The sequence below is a fragment of the Triplophysa rosa genome, linkage group LG5, assembly GCF_024868665.1.
Source record: "Triplophysa rosa linkage group LG5, Trosa_1v2, whole genome shotgun sequence".
In the NCBI taxonomy this organism is placed as follows: Eukaryota; Metazoa; Chordata; class Actinopteri; order Cypriniformes; family Nemacheilidae; genus Triplophysa; species Triplophysa rosa.
Window position 1 is genome coordinate 9577974 of NC_079894.1, and position 27700 is coordinate 9605673.

General features: G+C 38.7%; 3 protein-coding genes across 3 annotated transcripts; 2 read left to right on the forward strand and 1 right to left on the reverse strand.

Annotated features, from left to right (window-relative positions):
- The first annotated feature begins 106 nt into the window (after positions 1-106).
- crsp7 (cofactor required for Sp1 transcriptional activation, subunit 7) lies at positions 107-12217 on the forward strand. The gene is made up of 3 exons (XM_057334782.1): positions 107-467; positions 8275-8349; positions 8503-12217. The coding sequence occupies exons 1-3, from the start codon at positions 396-398 to the stop codon at positions 10156-10158; spliced, it is 1803 nt and encodes a 600-aa protein (XP_057190765.1). The 5' UTR covers positions 107-395; the 3' UTR covers positions 10159-12217.
- Positions 12218-13260: 1043 nt separating this feature from the next.
- cnn2 (calponin 2) lies at positions 13261-17285 on the forward strand. The gene is made up of 7 exons (XM_057333995.1): positions 13261-13471; positions 14135-14256; positions 14340-14406; positions 14738-14875; positions 15034-15150; positions 15324-15470; positions 15558-17285. The coding sequence occupies exons 1-7, from the start codon at positions 13412-13414 to the stop codon at positions 15834-15836; spliced, it is 930 nt and encodes a 309-aa protein (XP_057189978.1). The 5' UTR covers positions 13261-13411; the 3' UTR covers positions 15837-17285.
- A 2371-nt stretch (positions 17286-19656) lies between these two features.
- angptl4 (angiopoietin-like 4) lies at positions 19657-24910 on the reverse strand. Its single transcript, XM_057334982.1, has 7 exons — positions 24301-24910; positions 23522-23632; positions 23289-23379; positions 21690-21803; positions 21440-21535; positions 20841-21119; positions 19657-20749 (listed from the first exon to the last, which is right to left on the reverse strand). Exons 1-7 carry the CDS (start codon positions 24802-24804, stop codon positions 20565-20567), a joined length of 1380 nt encoding a protein of 459 aa, XP_057190965.1. The 5' UTR covers positions 24805-24910; the 3' UTR covers positions 19657-20564.
- Positions 24911-27700: the final 2790 nt, after the last annotated feature.

The window sequence follows — 27700 nt, forward strand, 5'->3', positions numbered from 1 at the left end:
ACCAGATAGCTGTTGGGACTTACGACAGCATTACTGTAAAAAGAAAGAAAAAATATTGATGTGTTTTGCATCATTGTGTATCTTCCAGCCTGCGTGATGACGTCAGGCGGCGTCGCGCTCTCCCATAATGCAGCGGTGCTGGGGTTTTGATCCAGTGGAGTTCATGAGATCGGTGAGAGCGCTCGACGCAATGAGGCGGAGAGAGACGACAGCCGTCGAATCTTCATCTCCCAACTGAACACACATACACACCGTTTCAAGCCAACAGTCACATCAGAAACATGTGGTTCCGCCACCTCTCGATCCCCCCGAGAGGCCTGTGACTTCCTGCCATCCATTAAGCCCTTGAATCCGGAGGATTTTTCCCCCGTCGGCCGATTCGCACCGAGCAGGCAATGACAACGGCCTCCGCAACCCCGCAGCAGATGAGAGACCGGCTGCTGCAGGCCATCGATAGCCAGAGCAATGTGAGTAACCCGCTCACCCTCCCGCCGCCCGAGTGTCGAAGATCACTTTGCCCACCACAAATACAGGCTCGTTCCTTTATTTTACACCACACCGTTGAGTCTAGCGTTCGTTAGCTAGCTAGCTTGCTAACTTAACGTCAGTCAGCCACATTTATCTTCCGCGCTGTGCTAACCGAGCAGCTAGACAGCCACGAGTTAGCGCAAAGTTCAAAGGTATACGTGCAGCGAAAGGTTTATACAACCACCCACCTCGGTTTGACATGCACGGTGTGGTCAGACACGGATGACATGCTGTGTGAAGTCTGCGTGACATAGTTACATGTTATCCGTTAGCCGTTTGATGTCAAGCTACCTGCTATTGAGTTCTGGAGCAGATGTGTTACTTAGAATGGTCCGCTCGATTCGGTCGCTGCTTATTATAAGTTTAATAGTATCCGTACTATACATTAGTGCCATGACACAGGTTGTTGTCTGCTTGTGCGTCGCAGTTTAGTACTGAAGCAAGCTCGATATGTGGCTAACGTTAGGTGACACAGTGGCACTAGCCAGGCGCTAGCAGATGGATTTATATTAGGAGCGGCGAGTTAGCCAAGAATGTTTGCTTGATTCTGTATGTAAACCTAAATCACAATCACAGATTAGTTTGTATTGATGCATGGAAACCGTAAAAGCCACGACTGTGCTCGTGACTGTCCTCGATGTTTGTGAATCCATGTGGACTGTGTAGATGGCTAACCCGAGCACACATAAGCAGCTAACTGTTACTGTCCGGCAACGTTGCGTTTAGTGCTAACTGGGGACCCAGACCTAACTAGATTCTGCTGGCTGGGAAGGGTGACAGCCACAGTGCAAACTTTAACTTGGCTAGCTCCTCAACAGAGGAGAGGAGAGGAGAAAAGCGTTAAAATGAAATAAATGTGTGAAGTTGTCACCATAGTGATGCAACGCAAATCAGCTTTTTCAGTATAGTGATGTGATCGCAAACAAACAATGTAGCATATCCTAACTAGGAATGTTGCAGTAGAGTGGTATTGATAGTAATCGTGACGTGTGTAACCGTGATTATTGATTTTGTGTTAATATTGCATGATAATATTGTAAATCAGTGCCAGCATTTGCAAAATATTAAGTGGTTTACTCTTTTTCCTTAAAGGAGTCATGAATTAAGACATCAATTTTAACTAGGGATGCTCGATACATTTTCGACCATATCGGTAATCGATAAATCGATAAATGGACATCTTTAATGTTATCGGTATCAGCCGATAATAAAATCTATGCCAATATATTAAAGCCGATAAATCTTAAATCATTTCCTCTGGTTAAACTACCTCATCTGCTGTTCGCAGTTAAAATACAGTACATTACTGTCTTTCTGTCGTGAACATTCACTTACTGCTGTTATCAAAACATTGCTGATGTAGATACAGTATTTATGAATGTGTAAATTATAGGAACAAAAGCATATTGTTTGAATCAGACTGCTGTCTGAATGTTTTCTGTCTTGAGACCTGTTAGACATGTGGCTATTGAAAACATTTTTCTGGAAGAACATCTATAATAGAACATCTATAATTTGTTTATTAAATATACCAGAAAAGTTTGAAGGTTAAAGAATCGTTAACTAGTGTAAAGTAGGGCTGTGCAAAAATATCGATGCATGTAACTATCGCAATATATTTTTTTCTGATAGTTTATCGATAGTGATACCTCTACTATCCATAATTTTTTTAAAATCATGTTATATACATACGGCCGAAAGTAATTAAGTGGAAGCGAGCATATCGAAAACTACATGAACGCTTCGAGTTCTCAGAGCTGATGTGTGGGTGTGCTTTGGTTTTAAAAATAAGGCATGCCATGGAGTAATGAGTTAATATAAAATAAATGCTGTTTGTAGGCTTCGCAAGTCATGGCAGAAGTCACTTGGCTACTGCAGTGCATTAGACAAAAAGTTTATTAAGAAAAGTAACAATGACATTTATTGTGCTTTCACGGATGTGACACCAGCGCATTTACAGCACGGATGAACCAGGGGTTTTATACTGCCCATGTTCAGTGTTTTAACTGTAATGCACCACAACAGCCAAGTGACTTGCGTGAGCCACCTTATTCCCCTGTGCTACCCACGTGAGGGGCGCAATCCACAGTTTGAGAACCCAAACCTCTGATCTAAAGGTCCATGCATCGCACATCATGGCCACTCTGCAGAGGTAAGGGATGTTTTTACACTTATCCTTACAGAAAACTAGGGATGCACCGAAACGAAAATTCTTGGCCGAAGCCGAACATGATGTGAAACACTTGGCCGAAGGCCGAATAATACCAAACACCGAACATGGTTTTTTGCATTTCTTTTATTTATTAAGCAATTTTTTTCACTATTGCACAAACTGAATAGTCATAATTTATAATTAAGTAATTGTTAACATAACTGTATGTAGCTTTTCTACTTTTACGTTTTATGCCTACATTCCGCGCTTCCGTCCGCGTTTTCTGCATCGCGGCAATAAGAAACCAATACAGTATGGTTAAGTATGGCTCCAGTGACATTATTATTATTATTATTATGCCACTTTGATATGACATAGTTTGCATAAAACCTACCATTTCCCTCCTTCAAAACACCCCCACAACTCATCTTTCAAGTGGTCATTTCTGAGCACGCTGCAAGTGGCACAAAGGAAACGCATGCTAGATCTGACCTAAAATTAAAACATTTCATTCCTCATACACTTTTAAAAACTATTCATAATGCTTTTTTCAAACATATTTTAGTATGTTATTTAAAATGTTTAAACAAAATATTAAAATGAAAGTAATTTGAATTATAACATTTTGTGTAATTTTTTCGTGTAATCGACCATTGTTTTCAGTGTCGACTAGGAGATGTGCCGTTTAAACTAGACGACCTCGGAACATTTACTCAGCATATATTACAACAGAGGTGGAACTTGTTGGCATAGCTGTTGTAAAATACCTCTAAATCGCGGATGTTGTTGCTAGCTCGATGCTGTTTCCCTGATATGTTAGCTTGTTCACCTGCTTACAGAGTACGCTGCTAGCATATAATGTCACACACTGCGCACAGCACAGCGGCGGCGCAAAGGCGTTTAAGAGCCAGCATCTCCGTAAACTTTTACATCGCCTAGCAGAAATTTGATGTCAGATAGGGCCAATTGTCACAGATACAAATATCGGATTGGAGCATCCCTAGTTTTATCCACCGTTTGCGAATAATGGAGGCTATTTTGAAGTGTTTTGATATTATTTCGGGTGCTTGGTCATATCCATACCTGCCACCACGCCATTGGCATTTTTCAATAATTTCATATTTGAATATTTGAGCTAATAAAAAAACTAATATTTGAATATTTGTTTATTTAAATTAGGGAAATAAAGACGTAATTTGTCACATTTTTATTTAGTCACAGTTTCACATCAAGCTTAATTATCATTAAATATTCATAACGCACTAATATTATATCCTCTATATAGGTTTTTTAATGTTGAAAAGATTAGCAACATTGGAAAAAAATAGAAAAATACATAAAAACTGCACTTAAACCAGCACAAAGCGAAATCATACAAAAACAAAACGAACAAAACGCAACTTATATTGACAGTCTGTGATATATGGTTATCTTGTTTATTTTGTTTTACATGTTCTTGATAAGAAAAACAAGCATATAGGTCTACTTTACTCTGGTGAAAGTCTGTTCAACAATCTGACAGCGGAGAAAACGCACTGCTCTTCTCTAACTCCCGGTAACAAAACCCAGATCTGACAAGAATATCTGGCTTTATTGTTTATAATGTTGATAATAGGGCTGGGTGGTATGACGGACTATTCCGTTACCGCGGAATAAAATCTGAACCGTAAGAGATTTTTCTATTCCGTGTATTCCGCGGAATGTAAATAAGTAGGCGTTGTTAACTCGGCACTCTGCAAATTGGGCGTTATTCTGAAAAAAACGAGTGAATTAATCCACCCATAACAAATTAACGTATCAAATATTCTTTTGACCTTCTTTCAGTCTATAGCTTTGTGATCCGCTCCAGTCCGGCGCTTTCTCTCTCACCCGCACAGTGCTCACGTGCAGGGATCTGCGCGAGCATATAAAAAAGCTCATTCTCACCACGTATTTCAGAAGTCAGATTGCTTTGTGAAGCTGTTAATAGATTTAATAAAGTTTAACTTCAGGCTAGCTATTGTGTAATTTCTGAGCACATATGAACACAAACAAGAGATATTTACATGTGTTGAGCACTGTTATTATACAAATGAGAATTACCTAAAAATATTAAGTATTCATAGGAACTTTAGCAGACATAGATGGGTTGATCTGAAATCACATTTAATCAAGAATGATTACATATAAGAAGGTTTATGATGATGATTTGATTATTTGAAGATGAATTGATGATTTAATGATACAATCTGTACCTGTAACTAATGATTGTTTATATAAATGCACTTAATGTCACTTTAAGCATGTTTTAAGCACATTTGAGCACAATGTAACAAGGTAAAATCCAGTGATGTTTTAAAGGCCTAAAGTTTGAGACATGTTGTGCTCTCTCTGAAACCTGGGGACTTTCCACTGTTTAAAAGTAACCATGATCACGCACGTACGCCAAGGTGTGTTTGGTGGTCTCGTATGGTGACCATGGCTTGTTTGGTGGTCTCGTGTGGTAACCATTGTATGCAGATTATTTAAAAAATGAGGTAATAGCGAGCGTACCACCATTAGATACGTACCTTGTTGCCTGGAACTTATTGGTGGCAGGCAATCGACAATTGGTTAATAAAAAATAAGAGATAACAGGAAAGTACCTGATTGGTTTTTAGAGAGGACCACCTTTCAGAAGTTTCACTGTAACTGCACGTTGGAAAACATTTGGTTTTTTTGATGACTCAGACCATCTCACTTTGTTTGACTCTAGCAAATAAAGTTAACTCTTTGACACATGGACCTTCTTTGTCTGAGAGATTTTTTGAACTACAAGACTGATATACCTTTCAGAAGTTTCACTGTAACTGCACGTTGGAAAACATTTGGTTTTTTTGATGACTCAGACCATCTCACTTTGTTTGACTCGAGCAAATAAAGTTAACTCTTTGACACCTGGACCTTCTTTGTCTGAGAGATTTTTTGAACTACAAGACTGATATTTTCTCCACAACAGAGCCAAGGTAAAACTTTCATTGAAACGCGCGATGATGCTCGCCCCGTGAGCGCTTTGACGATTAATTTGATTAATAGCGTTATTTATTTAGGAAATCAAACATATATCGTAAAGGTGAGTTTTTTTTCTACAATTAAAGTGAAAACGTTAATCCTTTCTGTTGCAATTCACAATCTCACCGCTAGATTAGGGATGGGCATTTTTCAATAATGTCATATTCGAATATTTGAGCTAATAAAAAACTAATATTTGAATATTTGTTTATTTAAATTAGGGAAATAAAGACGTAATTTGTCAAGCTTAATTATCATTAATTATTCATAACGCACTAATATTATATCATGTATATAGGTTTTTTAATGTTGAAAAGATTAGCAACATTGGAAAAAAATAGAAAGGTACATAAAAACTGCACTTAAACCTGCGCGAAGCGAAATCATACAAAAACCAAACATACAAAACAAAACGAACAAAACGCAACATATATTGACAGTCTGTGATATATGGTTATCTTGTTTATTTTGTTTTACATGTTCTTGATAAGAAAAACAAGCATATAGGTCTATTTTACTCTGGTGAAAGTCTGTTCAACAATCTGACAGCGGAGAAAATGCACTGCTCTTCTCTAACTCCCGGTAACAAAACCCAGATCTGACAAGAATATCTGGCTTTATTGTTTATAATGTTGATAATAGGGCTGGGTGGTATGACGGACTATTCCGTTACCGCAGAATAAAATCTGAACCGTAAGAGATTTTTCTATTCCGAGGAATGTAAATAAGTAGGCGTGGTTAACTCGGCGCTCTGCAAATTGGGCGTTATTCTGAAAAAACAAGTGAATTAATCAACCCATAACAAATTAACGTATCAAATATTCTCTGCTCATTCTCACCACGTATTTCAGAAGTCAGATTGCTTTGTGAAGCTGTTAATAGTTTTAATAAAGTTTAACTTCAGGCGGGAAAACTTTCTTGGAAACGAGCGATGATGCTCGCCGCGTGAGCGCTTTGACGTGACGCGCCACTTTCCCCCATTTTGGGAGACATGTGTGGAGTAGAGGTGTGTCACCGGAGACTCGCAGTGCAAAGACAAGCGCCAGAATAAACAAACAGACAAAATGCTCATCTAATAGAGAGTGAAGAGTGATAAAGACCTACAGTATAGACCCCATGAAACCCAAGTTTATAACACCAGTCATACACTGTTCTTGTTTGTGCATATATTCATACTTCATTGTTATACATGTTGTCTATCTTCCTACTGTATACATATGATATAGCCAGAAGATAAATATAAATAAATAATAAATCTCACTATCAGAACTTAATCTGATATCTTCAGTACATTTTCATGACTTGCCTACATTTTAACTATGGTGAGCAATTAAATGAACTGTAATAAATAAATCAATAAATAAAGGAAATCAATCTAAGACAAATGAGGTATAAGATATAGAATTATAATGGGAGATTGTTACTGTGAAATATATCGTTACCGTGAAATAAAATGACTCATTCCGTGAAATAGATTTTTGGCCATTCCGCCCACCTCTAGTAGATAATAAATAAAATAAACAGGCTTGATACCTCCATGCCGACTGTTAATTGATCCTAAAAACAAAGACGGAGCCATTGTAGTGCTTGTTGTCCTGTTTATTATGTGACCGTCATCTGGAGAAGAATTACTAATCCTGCTGATCACCACCGCATATAAATATTGTTTTCTTTGTTGTTTCATGGTCAGTGACTGTCTTGTTTAGCTTTGCATCTTTTTCCATCATTAAATAAAATGAACTAAGGTAGCCTAACTAAGGAAATACAGCGCGTTTAAAAAAAAAACATCCGTGGGGATTTATTTACAGGCAATGACCCTATTTGAAGTTCTTAGGAGGAAAATACAGGCTTTAAGTATGGAAAAAAGTACCCGCTAAGGCCAAACTTTAGTTGCATTAGTTGCAGTGGAATGTACATGTTTCAAGTTCAAAATCAGTATTATTTAGCCTAATATATTTCTATATTTTCTATATTTAGCCTAATAATATATTTTGTGATTCATGTATTTTAATATTTGAACTCCAGTTTTTCTCTGCCAAACATTGTATCATTGTGTTTAATTGTTTATATTAAAGGGACCGTCTAGCCAAAAATAAAAATTCTGTCATCATTTACTCACCCTCGAGTTGTCCCACATCTGTAGAAATTTCTTTGTTCTGATGAACACAGAGAAAGAAATTTGAAAGAATGCTTGTAACCAAACAGTTCTTGGCCACCATTGACTACCATAGTAGGAAAAATGACAATGGTAGTCAAAAGTGCCCCAGAACTGTTTGCTTTTCTACAATATTCAAAATATCATCTTTTGTGTTCAACAGAACAAAGACATTTATACAGATTTGAAACAACTTAAGGGTGTGTGAATGAAGACAGTATTTTTATTTTTGGCAGTGAGAAAGACTGCTATTAGATTGTTTTTAAAATAATTTATTATATGTGGGTTTTTCAATTCTCATTGAACTCTTGTTTTCAGCTTTGAATACAGAGCACAATATTCTTTAAGTAATAATAATTATGTTTCTGTCTACTTATTTTTTGTTGTTGTTGTCTCTTTTTCTAAACAGATCTGTAACATGGTTGCAGTTCGTGATGTTATCACCAATTTGGAGAAATACCCCATCACCAAAGAAGCACTTGAGGTTTGCAGTGTTGATCAAAATATTGAGCTTTTTTTAACTGTTTACTGTCTTCTCCTAAACATATTTTAATGTAAAAGAAGTGCATTTGTAATGAAACAACCAGCTATGGTGAGTCATTTCTCCCCATTTATTAAAATTGTATTTTCAATGCAGGAAACTCGCTTAGGAAAACTGATTAATGATGTAAGAAAGAAAACAAAGGATGAGGACCTTGCCAAACGTGCCAAGAAACTCCTGCGGAACTGGCAGAAGCTCATTGAGCCCGGCCAAAGCGACACTCCTGCAAGAGGAGTGCCGAACGTCCCAGGCTCCGCCAATGGAGGTGCTCACCCCTGCCGGACAGACACGCCTCCAGCGGTCCCCCCACCCAACAAGATCGCCCCGGAGCTCAAAACCCGGAATGACGTCCACAACACCTACTCGCCCAAGGCTGAGAAATCCGGCACTCGAAAACGGCGGGCGGAGCAAAGGGACAGTCCCCATCTGCCAGCCAAAATGACAAAAACATCCATTTATCAGCAAGTATATTCATCTTCCCCACCATCAAATGGAATTAAGGGGAGTCCCGAACCTCTCCCAGAGAAAGATAATGACGCACCATCCGACAGAATGTGCACGGAGCACCTTGAGAACGACAGGCACAACAAAATTCCTGTCAATGCTGTGAAGCCTCATCCGAGCTCTCCCGGGCTAACCAAACTACCTAGCACTTCCTCTTTACTCAAAACGTCAGTGTTACAGCAGCACGCGAGAATGGATGGTGCCGGAGACGGGCAGCATCAGCCTAAAAGCCCTCGATACTCCTCCAGTCCACGCAGTTTACCGCACGAGACAATGGCAAAGAGGTCGTCGACATATGCACCAAAAGGGACTCTTTCGAGCCCGTCCCAGAATTCTGCCCAAGTGCCCTCTCCTTTGCCTACATTGCAGCCTTTACCCTCCCCCGCCCAGATGTGCATCGGTGATGGTCCATCCTCCGTAGGGCTGGAAGACTCCATGCACTTGCAAAGATCGACCGAGAGAGTCTCCCAACCCCCACACGTCAGCGCAGCACTGGAGCCGCTCACTGGCTCCCCTCTCACCACCCACCAAGTGACCCACAGCTCGGAGGGCTCCGAGACCAAGAGTGAGCGAGAGGGCGCGAATTCCAACTCGGACGGCAAAAAGCGGAAGAAATACAGGCCCAGAGACTACACCGTAAACCTTCAGGGACAGACCTCGGAGGACAGAACGAAGCCCGTGCGGTTAAAAGAACGCAGGTTGACGTTCGATCCCGTGACGGGACAGATTAAGCCCCTCACTCCGAAAGAATCTCACCACGAGGAAGAGTGCCAAGGGCCGCCAGTTTCAGAGATCGCAAGGACCGAGATGCCCCAAACGAAAATGACTATGCCTACGCCTACGTCTGTCCCCAACCCCTTTCAACAGACGAACTGGAAGGAGCTGTCCAGAAACGAAATCATTCAATCTTACCTTAATATCCAGAGCAATGTTCTAACGTCCTCTGGAGCACAGACCCACGGGGCACACTTTTTCATGACTGAATATTTGAAGCGAGAGGAACACGATGTAAAAGACTCCAAAAAAATGCATGTTTTAGTACCAAGCGACCCTGATAGCGAGCTTCCCGGGGTGACTCGGGAGGTAACGAATGAGGACCTTCTCAGAATACACAGTGAACACTGGCCAGGGGTGAACGGTTGCCAAGACACCAAGGGAACCTGGTATGATTGGACAGAGTGCATATCGTTGGATCCTCATGGTGATGAGAGCAAATTGAACATCCTGCCATATGTTTGCCTAGACTGAGAGAACAGGGTTTGTGCTGGAAAAGTTTTCAATGTTCCCACTGTGAGTCGGAGGAGAGAGAGAGAGAGAGTTGCTCTCCTCGTTGCTCTGCGCTAGGTTCATCTTACAGGTGTAATGAATGAACGAGGGTTGTTCCAAGTTCAGTTTTCCACAGGAAGGAGCTGAAAAGGTGTCCTGTTTGTAATGTGCTGCTACCAACAAGAATTTGCAAACAAGGGTTGTATATAATGGCTCGCAGGGATTTCATTGGGCCAGTTATTGCACAATGTGTGAATAGGAGGGTCAGAGCGAGCATTGAGCAGTACAGATATGTTTAAAAGCAAGTCGATAAACATTTTTTGGGCAGTTACAAAAAGCTTTATGTGACAAAGAATAAATTATAAAAGTTTCTTATCATGTATGCATCTATTTATTTGACCACTTTTGTTTTCTTTTCGTTTTTCTTATCCACTAAGATACGTGCAGATATGTTCGAGGCTTTTCTGTTTGCGTCGCATATGTGCCCCCTTATTTGTGATGTACACGAGGCGTCTTAAAATGCGTTCTGTTCCACAGCGGCTTTCACAAGCGCATGCTACTTGCAGTAGATACCGACATTCCATACTGTACCAGACATCAGTTCTTGCTTAACGTTTCTTTCTCGATATATAAGACGTGATTTTCATATGGGAGAAGAGCAATCTATTTTTAGATGTGTTAAATAAAACGATATTTTAAACGAATCTGTTTGCCTAGATAATTGTAAAACAAACAAAAAAACAAAAAACAACAAATATGGATAAACATGTGGATAAGTAATCATGTCCTAGAGGAGAATGTTTGAATGCAGTGAATGGCCACTGAGGGTGCTACTCTTCATCTTCATACTGTGAGGACAGGAAAGCAGGAAAATGTTTATATGCTGGAAATATACTTATCATTCCTTTAGATATTTTTTGCCTTACTGAGTACCATTCAACAATGACTTTGTTATTTGACGAGCCTTAGTGAATGTATGGCATTTAGATTTTTGTTTAGGTGGTACAGAAAGAAACCCCTCTTGGCATCTGCCATGGTCTTTTTTTTCTGAATCGGCACATTGTGCTATAAATGTGTCAATAAATATGCGCATTATCCTGCTTGTCTGTACATAGTTCTTGAAGTCCATGTAAAAGTCTTCATTTTTGTTTGTGTGTGAGAATGTCATTAATTTGGGAGAAAAAGCATTTTGAATGAAAAACCCAATCGTTTGTGTTGCTGTTTTCACAGACATTCATAGACCTAGATTTATAGGTTACGGTCATACTATTCATTCAGTGTTTTCAGTTTTACTTATTTATCGTGTTTTTTTCCTAAAAAAATTTTTAACATGCCTTGCCATTGTTTGAAGACAAATGTCTTGTGAAAGGGGTTGAAACCAATTTGCTGCCGACTTGCAAACACTGTGTGCTCTGCTACCCTCGTCCTACCAATGTGCCTTTGATGTAAAAAGTTTGAAAAGGCTTCCGCTAGCTTCATTTGGTTTAAAAAGTACAGCATATGTTTTCTTACAATGTCAGATATTCCAGGTATATGCGTTGTTTCTAAAGCAAAGGCCATCATTGAACTCATACTTGGTTAGGGTATTGCAAATATAATTTGCAATTTAAATCTAGAGGAGAGACTACTTTGATCATTTTTGATCAGTATATTTGTTCAGTGTTTAACATCACTCGTTTGTTCAAAAAAATAAAATGATCAAAACTATTTGCATCATGGTACGCTTTCTTACATTCAGGTTATCCCCGAAGCTTCATATTTGAGGTGCTTTTTATAAGGATAAGCGTAGGTGTTTTTGGTGATACTTTACAATAAGGTTGTATTTATTATGTATTGGCTAACATGAACTGACAATGAACAATACTTTTACATTTATTCACTGTGATTCATGTTCATTTCAGCATTTACTAATACATTTTAAAAATCCAAAGTTGTAACTGTTGACTGTTAATGCACAGTGGACTAACATGAATAAAAAAACGCACGAGCCATTTACTAACATGGCAATATTATTATTTTTTTGCTTTGTTAGTTCTTGTTAGAGAATGCATTACAGTGATAGTTCACCCAAAAATAAATGTTCTGTCATTTACTCACCCTCAAACCTGTAGGACTCATTCTTCTGGCTAAAGACATTTTGAAGAATGTTGTAAACTGAACAACATTCCCATTCACTTCTATTGTATGGAAACAAAACCAATGCAAGTCAATGGGTACCTCCGTTGTGCGGGGAGAACTATGCCTTGAAGTTATGTTAACAAATACAACCTAATTGTAAAGTGTTACCTTTTTTTTGTATTTTTCACTGTAACTTCAGGAACTTTATGAAACTCGGAGAGAAAACAACACAACATATTTTCATTCATGTGTCGTTTTGTTGTAGTATTAGATGGTGTGTCATGGAACCCAATTTATCTGTTGTCAGTGTTCACTAGATAACGTTTGCAAATTCCCTAAAATGAAAATTCTTTCATTATATTCTCACCCTCATGTCATTCCAAACCTGTATGACCTGTATGTATGCATGCAGAACACAGAAGATATTTTGAAGAATGCTGTTAACCAAACAACATCCATTATATGGACGCAAAACCATGGAGACATTTCTCAAAATCTTTCTTTTGTGTTCCACATAAGAAAGAGTCATATGTTTTAAACAACAAAATGGTGAACAAATTACGACAGAATGCTCATTCCTTTAATCTTTATTTGTGTCATCTGTTAGTCAATCTTTACAACTTTTATTCAGCTATAATAAAGATAAATAGCTTCACTGTTTTGTTTGTTCATACCAGAAACAAATTATCAATCACCACAGGGTTGTTTAAAGTTGTGCTTAAAGTCTTTGAAAGCACGTATCGTGAAGATGTATGTTCCAGAAAATTATTGAATGAATGTTAGTGACATCATTCAGTAGTCTGCTGTATTCCCAGAGGTTTCTCATTCCACAGCTACTGCGCGCCTGCCTTGAATACCAGGATGGACACCGGGATACTCCCTTCTAAAGGAATTTGGTACTTCAGTGCCATATATGGAGTTTTCTATATCAATCACGGCCAAAAAGGGGCGTGGCGTGTACTTTTTATTGGTGGCGGAATAAACGGGGAAGGACTGAATCTGCATAAGCTAAAATAGTAAAGCGAGCTAAAATATCACATACTTTGCCGAGGTCATTCTTTCAATTCCCGAAAAGCAAATATTTGTTTCGCAACTTTGTCTGCTTCAGTTCTCGACCATGTCTTCGCAGTTCAACAGAGGTCCAGCTTACGGATTTTCAGCGGAAGTAAAAAACAAGGTATGTTGAGGAAATTCATGAAGTGTTTTTTTTTTCTCAAGTATTTAAAGCGACTTGACATTTTATTTGGTGTTTTGCAACTAGTCACCGAAAGCTCGAGCAGTCTGCTTCTGACGAAAGTAAATCGACATATGTTTCATAACTTCCTGTCGTATTAACATGTTACGCGCGTGTTACTCCACGAGTTTAAATATAAATTGTGCCTTTTGTAAGCTTAATGCATATTGAATTGTGGAATTCGTGCGTTGTGTTCGTTCGTGCGTCATGTTAAAGTTGGTGAAACGCAAAAGATATAAAGTTACTTGTTAAGAATGTCACGGAAACATAAAAGAAATGTCTCAAGTAGTTCTTGGGGCGTTGCCTTAACTTAAGTGTTAAAATGTCATTGTAATCTGGACTCACAAACACACGTTTAGACACAGTTTGTGCTTGGCGATATATTAAGTTACTCTAAGCTTCTACTTCGCTTGTTTTGTTGGACACTTGATCTTGAACAGTTAGGACGCGTCAAGAACAGTGCTGAAACTGCTTTACTTGATATTGGTATAAAGCATGAATTTTAACATTGGACTTATTTATATAACCATGTGTGTATATAACGTGAAGCATTAAAGAAATTATTTTTCTGAATAATAACTGCTGTCATTTCCACATTTCCCCTAGATTGCACAGAAGTATGACATCCAGAAAGAGGAAGAGTTACGCATTTGGATCGAAGACGTTACTGGACGATCAATCGGAGACGACTTCCAGAAAGGGTTAAAAAGTGGTGTTATACTCTGCGAGTAAGTTTAGTGTTGTGGTTGTGTTCATGTATATTCAATGCTAGATTCATATACACTAACACACTACATGTATTTCCCCAAAGGCTCATAAACAAACTTCAGCCGGGGTCTGTGAAAAAGATCAACCAGTCATCTATGAACTGGCATCAGGTGATCTTTTCTACTTACTGTTTTAAGCTACTGATCAAATGTTTTTAAGCTCTTGCATGTTATTAAAACACTTTCATCATTTACTCACCCTCATGTCATTTCAAACCTATATGACTTTCCTTCTTTAGCAGAACACAAAGGAAGATATTTTGAAGAATGTTGGTAACCAAACAACACTGGCCCCTATTGACACAAAACCACATTTTTCAAAATATCTTCTTTTGTTTTCCACTGAAATAAGAGTCGTATACAGGTTTTGAAAGACGTAAGGGTGAATAAATGACAGATTTTTGGGGGGTGAACTCCTTTAACCTATTGTATTCTGTTGCAGCTGGAGAATCTGACCAACTTTATTAAAGCAATCACCTCCTATGGTCTCAAACCACATGATATTTTTGAAGCAAATGATATTTTTGAGAATGGAAATATGACACAGGTTCAGACCACCCTTCTTGCTCTTGCTGGCATGGTGAGCTTTTTTCCCTTAAAGGAGTAGTACTACAGTACATTAAAATATTTTGCTTTTTATTAATGTTTGCAATAATTATTTGACTATTTTGTACTATTCTTAATAAATAAATATTGTATACTGTCTTAATAAATAAACCTACTTTACTGTGCTTATAGACTAAAACCAAGGGCATCAACTCGAGCGTAGATATTGGAGTGAAGTATGCAGAGAAACAGGAGAGAGCATTCGATGAGGAAAAAATGAAAGCTGGGCAGTGTGTCATTGGACTTCAGGTATGATGTTTATATATTTAAAAAAATCTGATTTATAATGCAGAACTGTTTTTAGTAGTATAGGAATTTGAAAAATTGGTCTTAAAATGTAGTATGACCACACCAAGTACTGTATATGCACTTCTATAAGTCTATATACTGTATTTACTCAGTCGCAACATATGTCTCTATAGATGGGAACTAATAAATGTGCAAGTCAAGCTGGAATGAATGCTTATGGTACTAGAAGGCATCTCTATGACCCTAAGTCACACATTCTGCCACCAATGGACCATTCAACCATCAGTCTTCAGATGGGGACAAACAAGGGTGCAAGTCAGGTAAGTACTGTATCACCATCCTTGTGCCTCATGTTATACGATGTGTGAGGTGTCTCCTTTTCTCTAAATAGTACCTGTTACATCCAGGCTGGCATGACAGCTCCAGGGACCCGTCGTGCCATCTACGACCAAAAAATTGGCACCGACAAGTGTGATAACTCCACCATGTCTTTGCAAATGGGCTACACTCAAGGGGCCAACCAAAGCGGGCAGAATTTTGGACTGGGCCGCCAAATCTACGATGCCAAATACTGCCCCAAAGGTGGTGTGTCCGGCACAGCTGAAGGAGGGGCTGACGCTACTGGCTACATGGATTATCAAGATGAAGGTTACCAGGGCTATCAGGATGATGGCCAAGATTCCTGAATGGCTGTAAAAGTAACCACTTCCTTGTAAACAAAAGAGCCAAAACATGTCATTACACCACAGTAAAAGTGCCGTCTGCTGGATGTAGATGCTGTAAGTGACCAATACAGAACATATCATGTATGTTTTAGATGTAATGTTAAAAATTCTTTTTTTATAAACAGTATGTTTTGACAATTTGGAGCAAGAGACCTAATACTGTTTAAGTGTTTTTTATCTTTTGATACGTTTTGTGTCATGTATGGTTACAGTCATTTAATTGCACAACCACTATAATAATATTTAGTATTTGTTTGATTACTCGTTGTTGTTTTTTTGTAAATGCTGATCTCGACTTTGATGTTAAACACAAGTATGTAAGAGGGTTATAGCACGGTTACAGCACTATAATCCCAATATGATGAACTGTGTTTTTTTCTAATCAAGCTGTTGATTAAAAATTTGATATTAAGACAAAAAAGAGCTTCACAAGAGCCCAATTCAATCGTTGAAGGTATAACATGCTCAGGGGTTTATAATCATGCTCTTTTGCTCAGATAAGCACACGGTGAGGTGAATTTTTCATGCTGTTACTGTTAGTTAAACTAGTGAGATGTGATTGTACTGGAGTTATGTGGTCAAATGTCTTCTTTTAAGAGCTTGTTTCCCCTGTATTATTTTGTTAATATGTAAAAAAACTGAAAGTGAGAACACATTCCTGTAAAGTGCAAAAAGGAAGGTTTTAGCAGTCATTTCAGCAGCGTATCAGAGTCATTTCTGCTTTTGACATTCCGAATATTATACTTCCTCACTTGATACGAAGAGCTACGAATGTGGCTTACGTTCTTGTAATGTATTGTCTTAGTTAAAGTCTCACTTGCAGTTTATACAATGTGTGTTAAAGAGGTCATCTTTGTATTAATGTTTTTGTATAAGCATTTTGTCCTCACTGTTATTTGAACTTTTCTGAAATATTTCCCTGTCTGCAGAGCCAGAACAACTGGAGCAAACCTTGTTTTCTTTGGATTATAGTATCGTAAAAGGAACTTGAAGTATAAATTTGTGAACCTTGAACATTGCAAATTAGGAACTGGAGTCACTACTTTTTTATTCTACAGTATTTGTCCTTCGTTGTTCTGTCATTGCAAAAATCCAGGTTAAACTCTTGTGCCTATGTGCTACTCTGCTTAAATTAAATACGGCAATGTATGCTCTACCATGTTTTTTACTTTTCAAATGGAATTTGGTGAGTAGATGGATGTAGTAAAGACTGGGTTTAAAGTAAATGGTGAGGATCAATCATATTGTCATCATTCACAATTTAGACATGGGTTTGGTTGGGTGCTGATGTAGACTAAACATACTGTAAGCACCAAGGCACCCATATTTTACTTTGCCTTGAAAGGAAAAAAAAATGTTTATACATAATAAAGTAGATGTTTCTTTGCACAAAATGATCAGCATTTTTTTTATCAATCTGTAAGGGATATGTGTGAATTATGTGTACCACACGTGCATTTTTACAAATATTCAAAATCCATTACACTGCATACTATTTACATTTGACATCAAATGATGTAACAAGAAGCTACGTAGTTAACAAAATGATTGCAATAAAATTCAGGACACGTTTTTCAATGAAAAACTTCTTCCATTTCGACAGTTCACGATTGCATTACGGGGCCCACAGTTTAAAAAGATCTACATACAAGCGTCGTGAAAATTTACCAAATACTGCCACCTCCTGTCGCTAAGTGGGATAGAGATAATATACACAACATCAGTGATACACACAGCCTTCATTTTTAAGCCTTCAACCTTAAATTTACGGTTATTGATGCCAGCTTCCATAAATCAGAAATTTGAAAAAATTAGGTTGGTTTAATTAGTTTCTTTGTCTGAATGTCTGCGACTAGAACCTGAAAAAAACACATTTAGATTGAATGCATGTGAATGCAGCATTATTTTACTATTATTTAATGCAGTAGCCTATTATTTTACCTCTCTTACATGCACGGAATTGATTTTGTGTTCTTAAAAGTGAATATTGTGATCAGACCGAAAACTGGACAATCAACTATTAAATTATCTAATGTATTCACTAATAAATAATACAAGCACAAATTGTTTTTCTGTTTTTGGGAAATGGTTCTACAGAGATGCTCTGAATGTATATACCATTGTAAATGAAATATCGTGAGCAATATACTACATGTGTTGCCTATAACAATTTAGCGTAGCGTGGAATTACACTAGATGGCGCTGTTTTACAAGTTCTTTCCTCATTTTAATGCACGAGGTTGTGATTTTCTTTTGCGGCCTAGCCTTTGTCGTCGTAGGTGCAAATTTGTTCGAGTGTATGTTGGCTTTCAAACAAAGCGTTTTAAAATTTCTCTGTCAAAATGATCGAATATCTCTCTCCTTCCAACTGCATTCCATTTTGACGGGGTGTTTGTTTGGCCTTGTGTTTGGGACTGATTTATCGTCTTGGCTCCTGTTGAAGCAGGTAGTGTTCAGCTCAAACTGTAATAGTTTAACATTGAAACACATGTTAGCTATTAATATATATTCTTAAAAAAATCTAGCAAAAATATAATGGCAACATTTGTTTTTAACGATGCATAAATCAATTCTTTAGTGAAATGCAACTTACCGAAATGCAAAAAAACAGGGGTTTATACTGCAGGGTTTGGGTTTCAGATTTAATGACTGAGTTGAAGTTGTTATAAAACTAAATGTTTAATGTTCCGCCCAGTGGCTCTTAACAGGAAAAACAATACTTTATTTGAAATTATAGGCATTAGCGAAAAGGATGACTATTGAATGAAGCTTTAACAAACATAATAGCTAAACATAATGGCTGTTATATAAGAAAAAAGTATTTGTTTGTGCATGGGTCTGGTTTGCTCTTGGTGTTGTAATGGTCCAATAAAGAATGTGTTTACTGTACATATAGAAACTATAGTACATGCAGTGACCTTGTCCTATACCATCAGTTTTTCTTTGGTATGGTATGTTTTGCAATCCACTGCATAATTTAGCGTCAGCGTTAGTGTTTGATTGTGAAGTTGTTCATGTTATACACTTTTCCATTTATCTACACAGCTTATCACAGCTAGAGAGTAAAGTCATTTGGAATTAAGTATCGACAAGCTCATTAGTGGCAATTTGGCACATTAAGAGTCAGTCTCAGGTGTGAAACATTGAATGTGACACTCACAAGCCAATTTAACTTGGTTACTTAAAGTCACGTCAGAAGAGTAAGCTGATTTTGGTTAAGTTCACGTGTGGTAAAGACCATATGGTGTTGCTTCTTAGCAACGCTGAAGGACATAGAAATGTTTGGTTCAGACAAAGAATCAAATCTGTAGTGATGTGCATTGGTTGTCTAGTCATTTATAATAAAACTGCTATATGTTCATATTAGCCTTGGATGATAATATAAGCCTCTGTTATTGTAAGTAAAATTGTAGCATGAAATAAAACACCACTTTCCTTGGTTCACTTTCCAAACACCAACCCCTATGGACATATGAAAAGTGTATAGATAAGTTATGGGTACACGTGCAGACACCTGCTGAATGGCTGCACCGTGTTTGTTGGCTCTGGGGCACAGTGCAAGCTTGAGCACCGTCAAGACATTCCACCATCACCTGCCATCTTAGTGTTTCAAATGTACTTAACCCCATACGCTTGCTGAGAGATCTGTACATCCTCTTAACACCCGAGAACAAGATCGGATCTGAACAAGCCTGTCTTGTGCTTCATGCACTGTAGACAGTATTGAGATGTTATTAAAATGAAATGTGTAAACTTCAAAAACAATCACAAAGAGGACTTTGTAAAATAAAATTCATCTTTATTGGTCCTCTTCAAGACCAAACGCTTTTATAAAAACAATAACAAAACGTTTTACTTTATGCGAAACATAAATTATAAGCGAGAGAGAGAATACATAAAGATTTGTACAACATTTAAATAAAGTAGAAATCAGAGCATAAACATTCAAGGTTGGCAAGAATACAGCTGTAATGCTACGAAGGATATGCATACATGTTATGTACACAGAAGTAACAGTTCTAAATGTTTAAAGGCAGTCAATGTGACTGAGAAAACGGATCTCCACAGGAACTCCTTTTGATTTCAAAACAGGAAAGTACACAAGTACAGCTTTTGAAAGAGAGAACGTAACCCGGAAAATAATTTACAACCGAAAATGACTGACGGGTAACAAATCTTTCATGATTATCAAACCTACTGATGCATCTTTGTCTGTGGATAATGCCTTGACGCAACATAACATAAACAGTGCCTTTACAATACGCATTTTAAAAGTACTGGCTCAAGCTTATTTAGCTTATTTGGTCCATATGTTTCGCTCGAGCACTTTTATTTAGTGCTGCCATGGTGCTAAAGCATCAGCTCACTTTCTGTCTCCCTATTAGATCTGTCTTAACACGTAGCAGATCTTTACAGTGGCCTACACCATATAAAACATGCTGCTTCTTGCAGGGCCCGAGGCACATTTAGTTCTTCTCCATCTGATTAGACACCATAGCCCATTTTTACTCAGACTGGGATTTGAGTGTCCACCAATCTTGCTAGACATTCATCAACAATCTGAAGATTGGCAGACGCTCCTATGTGAGCTTTAAACCTTTCCAGCACCACTAATTTATTTGGCAGGTTAAGAACGGCAGTTTTCCCCGCCCAGTGGTTCGTGTCTTTCACGTGAAAGGTTCGTGTCCTCTATGACTTGTTCTCGATCTCAGCGGGCGCGATCATCATGGTGGTAGTTTTCAGCGGGTAATAGCGACCACGCCAGGTCTTCCAGAACACTCCTTGTTTTCTCTGATGCCTTTGCTTTGGTGCAGGGGTTACAAAATACCTCCCGTTCAAGTTCGAGCGGCCACAGTTGCTAAACCACCAACCACCTGGGAAGCAAAAAGAAAACGTTAGAATATTGAATACGAGCACATAGAAACCTCTTTTATAGCTTGTGGAAAATACATAAAAACATCTCACCTGACAGTTGTTTGGCACAGTTGAGGTCATTCTTCTGGTCATTGTCTTTATCGCGGGTGGAGAAGGGCACACCGGACCCTTCGCTTGACAGGGAGCTCTCCAGGTTCCCAGCAGTCCGCTCCAGAACGTGCAGAGAATAGTTGTTCTCTTGGCCGTTCAGACGGAAGGAGTACGTGATGCTCTGACTCTCATCTCTCCAGTCAGAAAACTGCACTTTTAGGATGTTGTTGCCAGCTTTGGACATAGAGTGGATCTTCTCCAGACCGAGCCAGAACTCGCCTGAAAATGACAAAGGAAATGTGTAACTCAAACGTGTAACCTTGTTTAAATCTAAAGTTCAAAAACAGGATGGGAGATTTAGTCACTTTGTCAATTAAATTAAGGATTAGCGGTATTAAGGATCTGGGATATCCTCTCCAGTCAGGATTGATCTGATTCTCTATTCTTAATCTGGCATTCAGCGTCCCTTGTTAGTGTGGTAATCACTTTTACATAATCAAAGAGAAGTAGCTTTGTGCTGAGAGAGAAGAACCAGTTTGTCACACGCACGAGTCTGTTTTCGTGTCCCTAAAGAAAACCAAACAACGCTGGATTCTTACCATTCAGGTTTCCAAAGCCAGTCTCATAGGCCTGCCATAGTTGATCAAAGTCTACCGATCCATCCTGGCGTCTCTGGATGACGGTCCATCCACCCTCTGCGGACAGGAACACAAAGCAAACAGATTACAGGCTGTTCGTATGTTGGAATATGGAATGTGTGATCTCAGATGTGTGACACTAAACACTCCACTAGAAATAAAAAAATGCTTAAGGTGGTCAGAAGGTATGCAAGAAGTTTTTTTCACTAACCGGGTGTCATTTCACAGTAGACCTCAAAGGGCTGAGAGTCAGATGGCTGGATGGTGTACAATCCGCTAGTAGTCTCACCCCGCAGTAACAACTCGTGACAGTCTGAGGCCACCACTGTATAAAAACAAACATGTTTACTTATCTAAAAATCACTTTGACATTCACCTGTTGCTTAGTAAGGGTTGGCACAGAATGGAAGTCCCTCACGTGTATGTCTCACTGTTTAATAACAAACTCTTATCTCAGAAAAAGAACCTTGAACTTCTAAGTACCAAGAAGCAAACTTGTTTTTTGAAATCCAGGCCGCAGTCCAAATCTTTTGGTCGGTTGTTCTTAAACAAACCCTCATATCTGTCTGAAACGAAGTTTAATGTGTATATTCTGTACCTTTATGCAAGTTATTCATTCGCACAGTACGTGTGCTATGCCGTTTTCTCTTTCAACCGAGTTACCTTGCAAACATTTGCCTAACAAATGGAGCTTCACATTTCGACACTGACCTGGCTGAAACAATTGAGGGTGTAAACATGACCTTTCCCCCAGTTCCCAAGCAGAGACATCCCCCAGAGCAATATGTTTACTGTGGCTGTTCCTCCCTGCCCCCTCTACTTGGCTCCTGCATGCCTCCTTCACGTGCACAGCACCCCTCTGATGACATCACAATGCATGGGCAGCGAGTGATCAAGGAATGAGGCGGCTGCTGCTATTTGAGCCCCAACTCAACAGCCCTCAGGGGGATATATATCGGATGCAGACTTTTTAGTCTTCGGTTTCGATGCTACTACTAATAAAGTAGGACACCCTATATTTAAACGCAACCCAACTCATTTGAGATTTTATTTCATTTATATGCAGTAATGTGTGTAGTTGTATAGAGTAGGTATGCAATTGGCGGATGTGCGGTGTGTGATTTCATTTGTTTTCAAAAATACTAAAATGGCCAAAATCTCAAAGCATATGGCATTAGAGAGGTGTCAGATCCTCTGTGATCATTACAATAAAGAGGGCTGGCTGAGCAGATGAGTGGGTAGGTAGGGGGCTGAAGGGGGATTGTCTGTCTCTGACTTACGAACTCTCACACATTTGGAACATGTCCAGGGAAAGTGTTTTCTTTTAAAGGATTCTTTAATCCTACTGATGTCAGAACTGGCCACGAGAGGCTGTATTGCGTTAGTTTGGATGACTACTCCGTTCCCTCATTCCATGTGTTTCAGTCAGCCTCACCTTTCACCTACTTACAGACAACCATTGCTCGCAAATGCATTCATAAAACTTTGTGGTTGGTTTCGGACAATAAACAAACGTTTGAGGAACAGTCAGAAACAAAATGTTTTGTGTGCTACATTGTTGGGTCTGATCTTTTACCTAACAGTTAATTGAAACACGTCCAACCTCCATTATGTCTCATAAACAGCTCATAATATCACTTAAGGTGCAAAACAAGTCTTGCATGTCCCAGCATGCTTTTGGTTTTGATTTTTGCAAAAGCGGCACTTGTATATTTTTGGCATTACATCTACAGTTTTATTGTCCGCAAGCCATATCATCTCTTAAGATCACACATTTATAATCGTATCAAAACAACAAAATGACGCTTACCGATAGGTGAATCTCGCTGTTCAGAGCTCGTGTTGAGATGAATGTCACCCTCCTTACGTTTAAGAGAAGCTTGCTCGTTCTTTATATGAATCTGCATGTCACATGAAATATAATAACGTTATACATAATTACAATTTATATATATATATATATATATATATTTTTGATGACGCAGTTATCCCACCGTTTCGTATATTTGTATTTTCCTGCTTCATAATTTGTTAATATTTTACCTGGTTTTGAAGAGTCCGAATGCGAATGTTTTGTTTGTCCAGTTTTTCTTGCTGTTGCTTGATGCGCTCAACCAGCTCATCGATGCGCTTATTTTGCGCCTCCAGCATCCACTGCAACACAACAGATAACTTGTTAGCCGTTACCTATAGACTTCTGGGGAGATTTTTTCCATTAACCAAGTTACCGAAATAAGTAAATAAGAAAGGAAATACAGTTCCTATGGCTGTGACTAAAATCGTGTATTTTCCAGTGTAACCGGTCTCTTCAATCGGCACAGGCTTTCTTTATAGTTATGTAATGTAACTTGTTAACAGCGTGAACTCGCGAAGTCCGTGCGCACAGTAAAAGACTGAAATCTAATCTGGGTGCTTGTGTATCAAGTGTTATTAACAGTTCAGATAAAGCGGTTTCTTCCTGCATCAAAGGTCGAGGCTGAACAGTGAACAGGTTGCTAATAAGTGACTTTTCGTTGGATGCGAGGGGCTGATGTTTCGCACGTACCCCATGGCTATCGGAGCCGTTTAGCGCAGCGCGATCACGCCCACACACGTGTCTCATATTCTCATCCTGCATTCTGCTAAAGCTGTACACTGTTTTTAAGGTACTCAAACTGTTGTTTTCGTTCTTGTTTTATTAGTTTACAAATGAAGTCTTGAATGTTTGCATTTTCGTGCATTTGTTAAGGCAGTTGATAAAAAGTGTCTAAAGTCATACATTATTGTGGCTATTGGTAAACACACACACTTCTTCACTTTTATTGAGCACATTGTCCACATACCTGAATGTGCCGGACATCACTGTTGTTGCCATTGCTAGCTTCCAGACCTTCTCCTTGCATCATGCCATATACTTTTTCTTCCAGTTTATTCATCCTCTCTTGGTCCCTCTTTCTGTCTCTGATCAGTTCTTCCGTTTTCTCCTGCAGATCCATGGACATGTTGAGGACCAGATTCTCATGTTCCTCCAGGTTCTGCGCTTTTGCTTTCAGTGCTTCGCTGTCTTCCAGCAGCCTCTGGGTCAGCTTGCCGAGCTCAGATACGGTCACGTTGAAGACTTTCATCTTGACTGTGATGTCTCTCATCTGGCCTTTGGTCTTGTCTACGTGCTCTTTCAGACCCTGACCTAGCTGCAGCAAGCCATGCGCAAGCACATTAACATCATCCCAAGCGGCATACTGAACTTTCTTCTCTTTGCCAGCAGCTCCCCTCCTCTCCAGTGGAGAGCTTGTTCCAGAACTCGCCAAGACTGTGATGCACAGCAGATTTGCCAGTGATACCTTCATCTTGCTTGTGCAGTATCTGTTCTTTCTGGTTATTCTAACTTGTTCTGTTGACTTGTTCTTGTTAGCTGTCGCAGAATTCTCGAGAGCTGAGGCTCATGTTCTTGAAGGGCTTACTCGATTTTATACCCTTGCTGAGCCGTCTAGGGCGTTTTGATTGGCTGGCTGTCTGGAGGGAGTGTGTGAGTCTGCTCAGATTTCAGTCTCCGCCTCCTTAACCCTATTTGCTGTAGACATGGACCATGATGTAAGAATGGACCTGGATACAACCAGCGAGATTTCGTATGATTTCTCATTATTTTATTGATAGATGTAGGTTTAGCTGGCAAAGAACAATAATAAATATGAAGCAATTTATTTATGTAATTTTTGTATCGCTGCTACTTGAATTTGGTAGTTATAATATTAAATTCATTACAGTTTAAAGAGCATTACTTTATAAAACAAAGAGTCCATCTATGTAGGTATAATGTAAATATTGAATCCTAGGATTTCTAAAAGTGAATGTTTCATTTCAGTTTGGTAAACGCTCATTTAAAACCCAATGGTTGGGTTTGTCGCTTTTTGATTGGTTGAAAAAAAAAAGTTTTTATGTATTCATTTCCAAATATATAGCATTTGTGAACTATACATCATTTCTATAAATAAACATAATGTTCTCAATGAACATTGGGGGTTTTCCTGGTTAGAAGTCATATTGTCAAAGAGGCATTGTGTGGAGAGATGAGGAGAACGTGCCGTAACTGCGTGTCGTGGTCGGAGGTGGTCTGTTCCACTGTGAGCACGGAGGAGCAGTGTGAGAATTAGGGGAAAGTTCACGCACAGAAAACTAGCATTTAAAGGTTTCTGAGGGCCAGACTCAGTTACCTCCTAGGATCAGTCAGGTAATGCCTGGGAATGTGCCTTGCCCATAGAAAAGCAACACTTCTTCTTGTCTTTTGTCTTCTTGTGTGAAGGATTAGGTGTTTACTTCACTTGAATGAAATCAAAGTACAAATGTTACTGAGTTTATACTTAAGAATTTGGGTGCTGTTCAATGTTCCTGTTTTTGCTGTGTATTTTGCAAACATGGTCAAAACAACATTTGTAAGTGGAGCCAAAATTACTGATGTTGAAACAGATGCCAGTTTCATTCGGAATTATATATATTCGTGACCTCAGACCCATGTGCCTTTAACATGTTATTGATTGATATTGTATCATTACCTTAAATAGATTTGTTTCAGCTGGTGATGTAGTACCATTTAAACCTTTTCGGGGGGGGCTTGTCAATGTTTTAACACCACTCCACATATTTTGCTCAGCCTTCGGTTAGTGCATGCATGAAAGACAAATCAACATTCTTTTGATTACTAAAACCACCCGTTACTGATAGACAAAAACCTCACATCTCTTCTTAATGAAGTACCAGAACATTCATCCACCAGGATATCTAATGTACACATCATCTGCGAGGCACAGACTATGCAGTTCAGTCTTTTCAGATGCTGAATAGCCTTGAAGAGAGTTATTAGCATATGAATGTAAAGGATATTCAGTATCTGCCCTTTCCACGCGTTTCCCAGAAACACTGATGCGTTAGTCATCCACTAGACGTGCTACCGGAACAACCAGCACAGCTGTGCTTCAAACTTCCAGTTAAGATGGTGTTACACCCGGCAAGACGACCTTTTACCCACATTCTAAATGTGCAACATCTGTATCACGGCGGAAAATCCAGATTTGCATGAAAGAAGCATTATAGGTATATAAACCATTTTATCCCCAAAATTATAAGCAGGTTGAAGTAAGCACCACAGAATAAAAACGTTGAACTTATTTCATGTTTAATAGCCTTATTTTGTGGAATTTATTTTGATTTTATTATGCTTTCCAATGGCTACCAGAAACAATACTGAAGTCTTGGTTATACAGACAAAAGACGTTATTTATCCCATCTCTTCTTTTAGCCCTATTAAACCTTATATTGTTATCTGATCATTTTCATTGTATAATAATCATAAATGTATACATTTTAATGGTTTTCAACTCAGATTAAAAATGAGCCAAAAATGACAAAGTTGGAGTAGTTTATAGTACAAAAAAGGGTTCAATATGAATAATAAGTTTGGATTAAATATTTTATACTACCATACAACAGAATGATTTATATATTTCTTAGCTATTGACAGTCCAGTTTTAGACTAGATGATGTCTCTGTTTTGTGTTATTGCATCATCACTGCACTGTGGCCGCCTATCTGTATACTGTACCTATGAGCCAGTTTTAATACAACCTGTTTTGTTATTTGTTTGAGAGGAAAAACATGTTATCTTCTTTTTCTGTTCGGGTCATGTATCCAGATGCATTGTCCCATATAAGCACGTAAACTGAACCGTGTTGCTGTTTGATATGTGATTTGCTACAACTACAAGACATTTGCATTGTCACAAAGCATACACGTATCTTCTGCTCTTTTTTGTGTATTTCTGTGGACTTCACGCTAAAGTCTTTTTGAGAAGCCACATCTGACCTGAACTACATCGGTGCATAACACCTGTTTAAATGGAAAGCAAGAATAAAGATAACACATCATTCAGACTTCTTCAGAACAGGAGCCAATTTATTGCTGTTTATATAGTCGAAAACGTCTTGCTTGATAACAAAATCACAACACAGAAATATCATTGTTAATGACAATCTAACGTCTTTGCTTAGCACAGAACACAAGTGCTTTCTGTTCTGACTGGCTTGTACATTAAACCACATCTGGGAATGTGTTCAGTGTATGTGCTTGAAAGGAGAGACTTTTGGGGCCCGGGCTGGTTAGAATTAATGTTCGCCTGCCTCCTTGTGGACAAATGTGAAGGTTATCTTCCCATAACCCAGATCCTACAGAGACTCATCAGAGAATGTCCTT

Excerpts from the sequence above, each read along its gene's own strand:
- cnn2 (XM_057333995.1), top strand. The coding sequence starts at position 13,412 with ATGTCTTCGCAGTTCAACAGAGGTCCAGCTTACGGATTTTCAGCGGAA. Across the intron at positions 14,257-14,339 it reads AGTGGTGTTATACTCTGCGA|GCTCATAAACAAACTTCAGC; the intron begins GTAAGTTTAGTG and ends ATTTCCCCAAAG. Across the intron at positions 15,151-15,323 it reads AGTGTGTCATTGGACTTCAG|ATGGGAACTAATAAATGTGC; the intron begins GTATGATGTTTA and ends ATGTCTCTATAG.
- angptl4 (XM_057334982.1), bottom strand. The coding sequence starts at position 24,804 with ATGAAGGTATCACTGGCAAATCTGCTGTGCATCACAGTCTTGGCGAGT. Across the intron at positions 23,633-24,300 it reads GTGATGTCCGGCACATTCAG|TGGATGCTGGAGGCGCAAAA; the intron begins GTATGTGGACAA and ends GTTGTGTTGCAG. Across the intron at positions 21,120-21,439 it reads TGGCTTTGGAAACCTGAATG|GCGAGTTCTGGCTCGGTCTG; the intron begins GTAAGAATCCAG and ends TGTCATTTTCAG.
- crsp7 (XM_057334782.1), top strand. The coding sequence starts at position 396 with ATGACAACGGCCTCCGCAACCCCGCAGCAGATGAGAGACCGGCTGCTG. Across the intron at positions 468-8,274 it reads CCATCGATAGCCAGAGCAAT|ATCTGTAACATGGTTGCAGT; the intron begins GTGAGTAACCCG and ends TTTTCTAAACAG. Across the intron at positions 8,350-8,502 it reads TCACCAAAGAAGCACTTGAG|GAAACTCGCTTAGGAAAACT; the intron begins GTTTGCAGTGTT and ends TTTTCAATGCAG.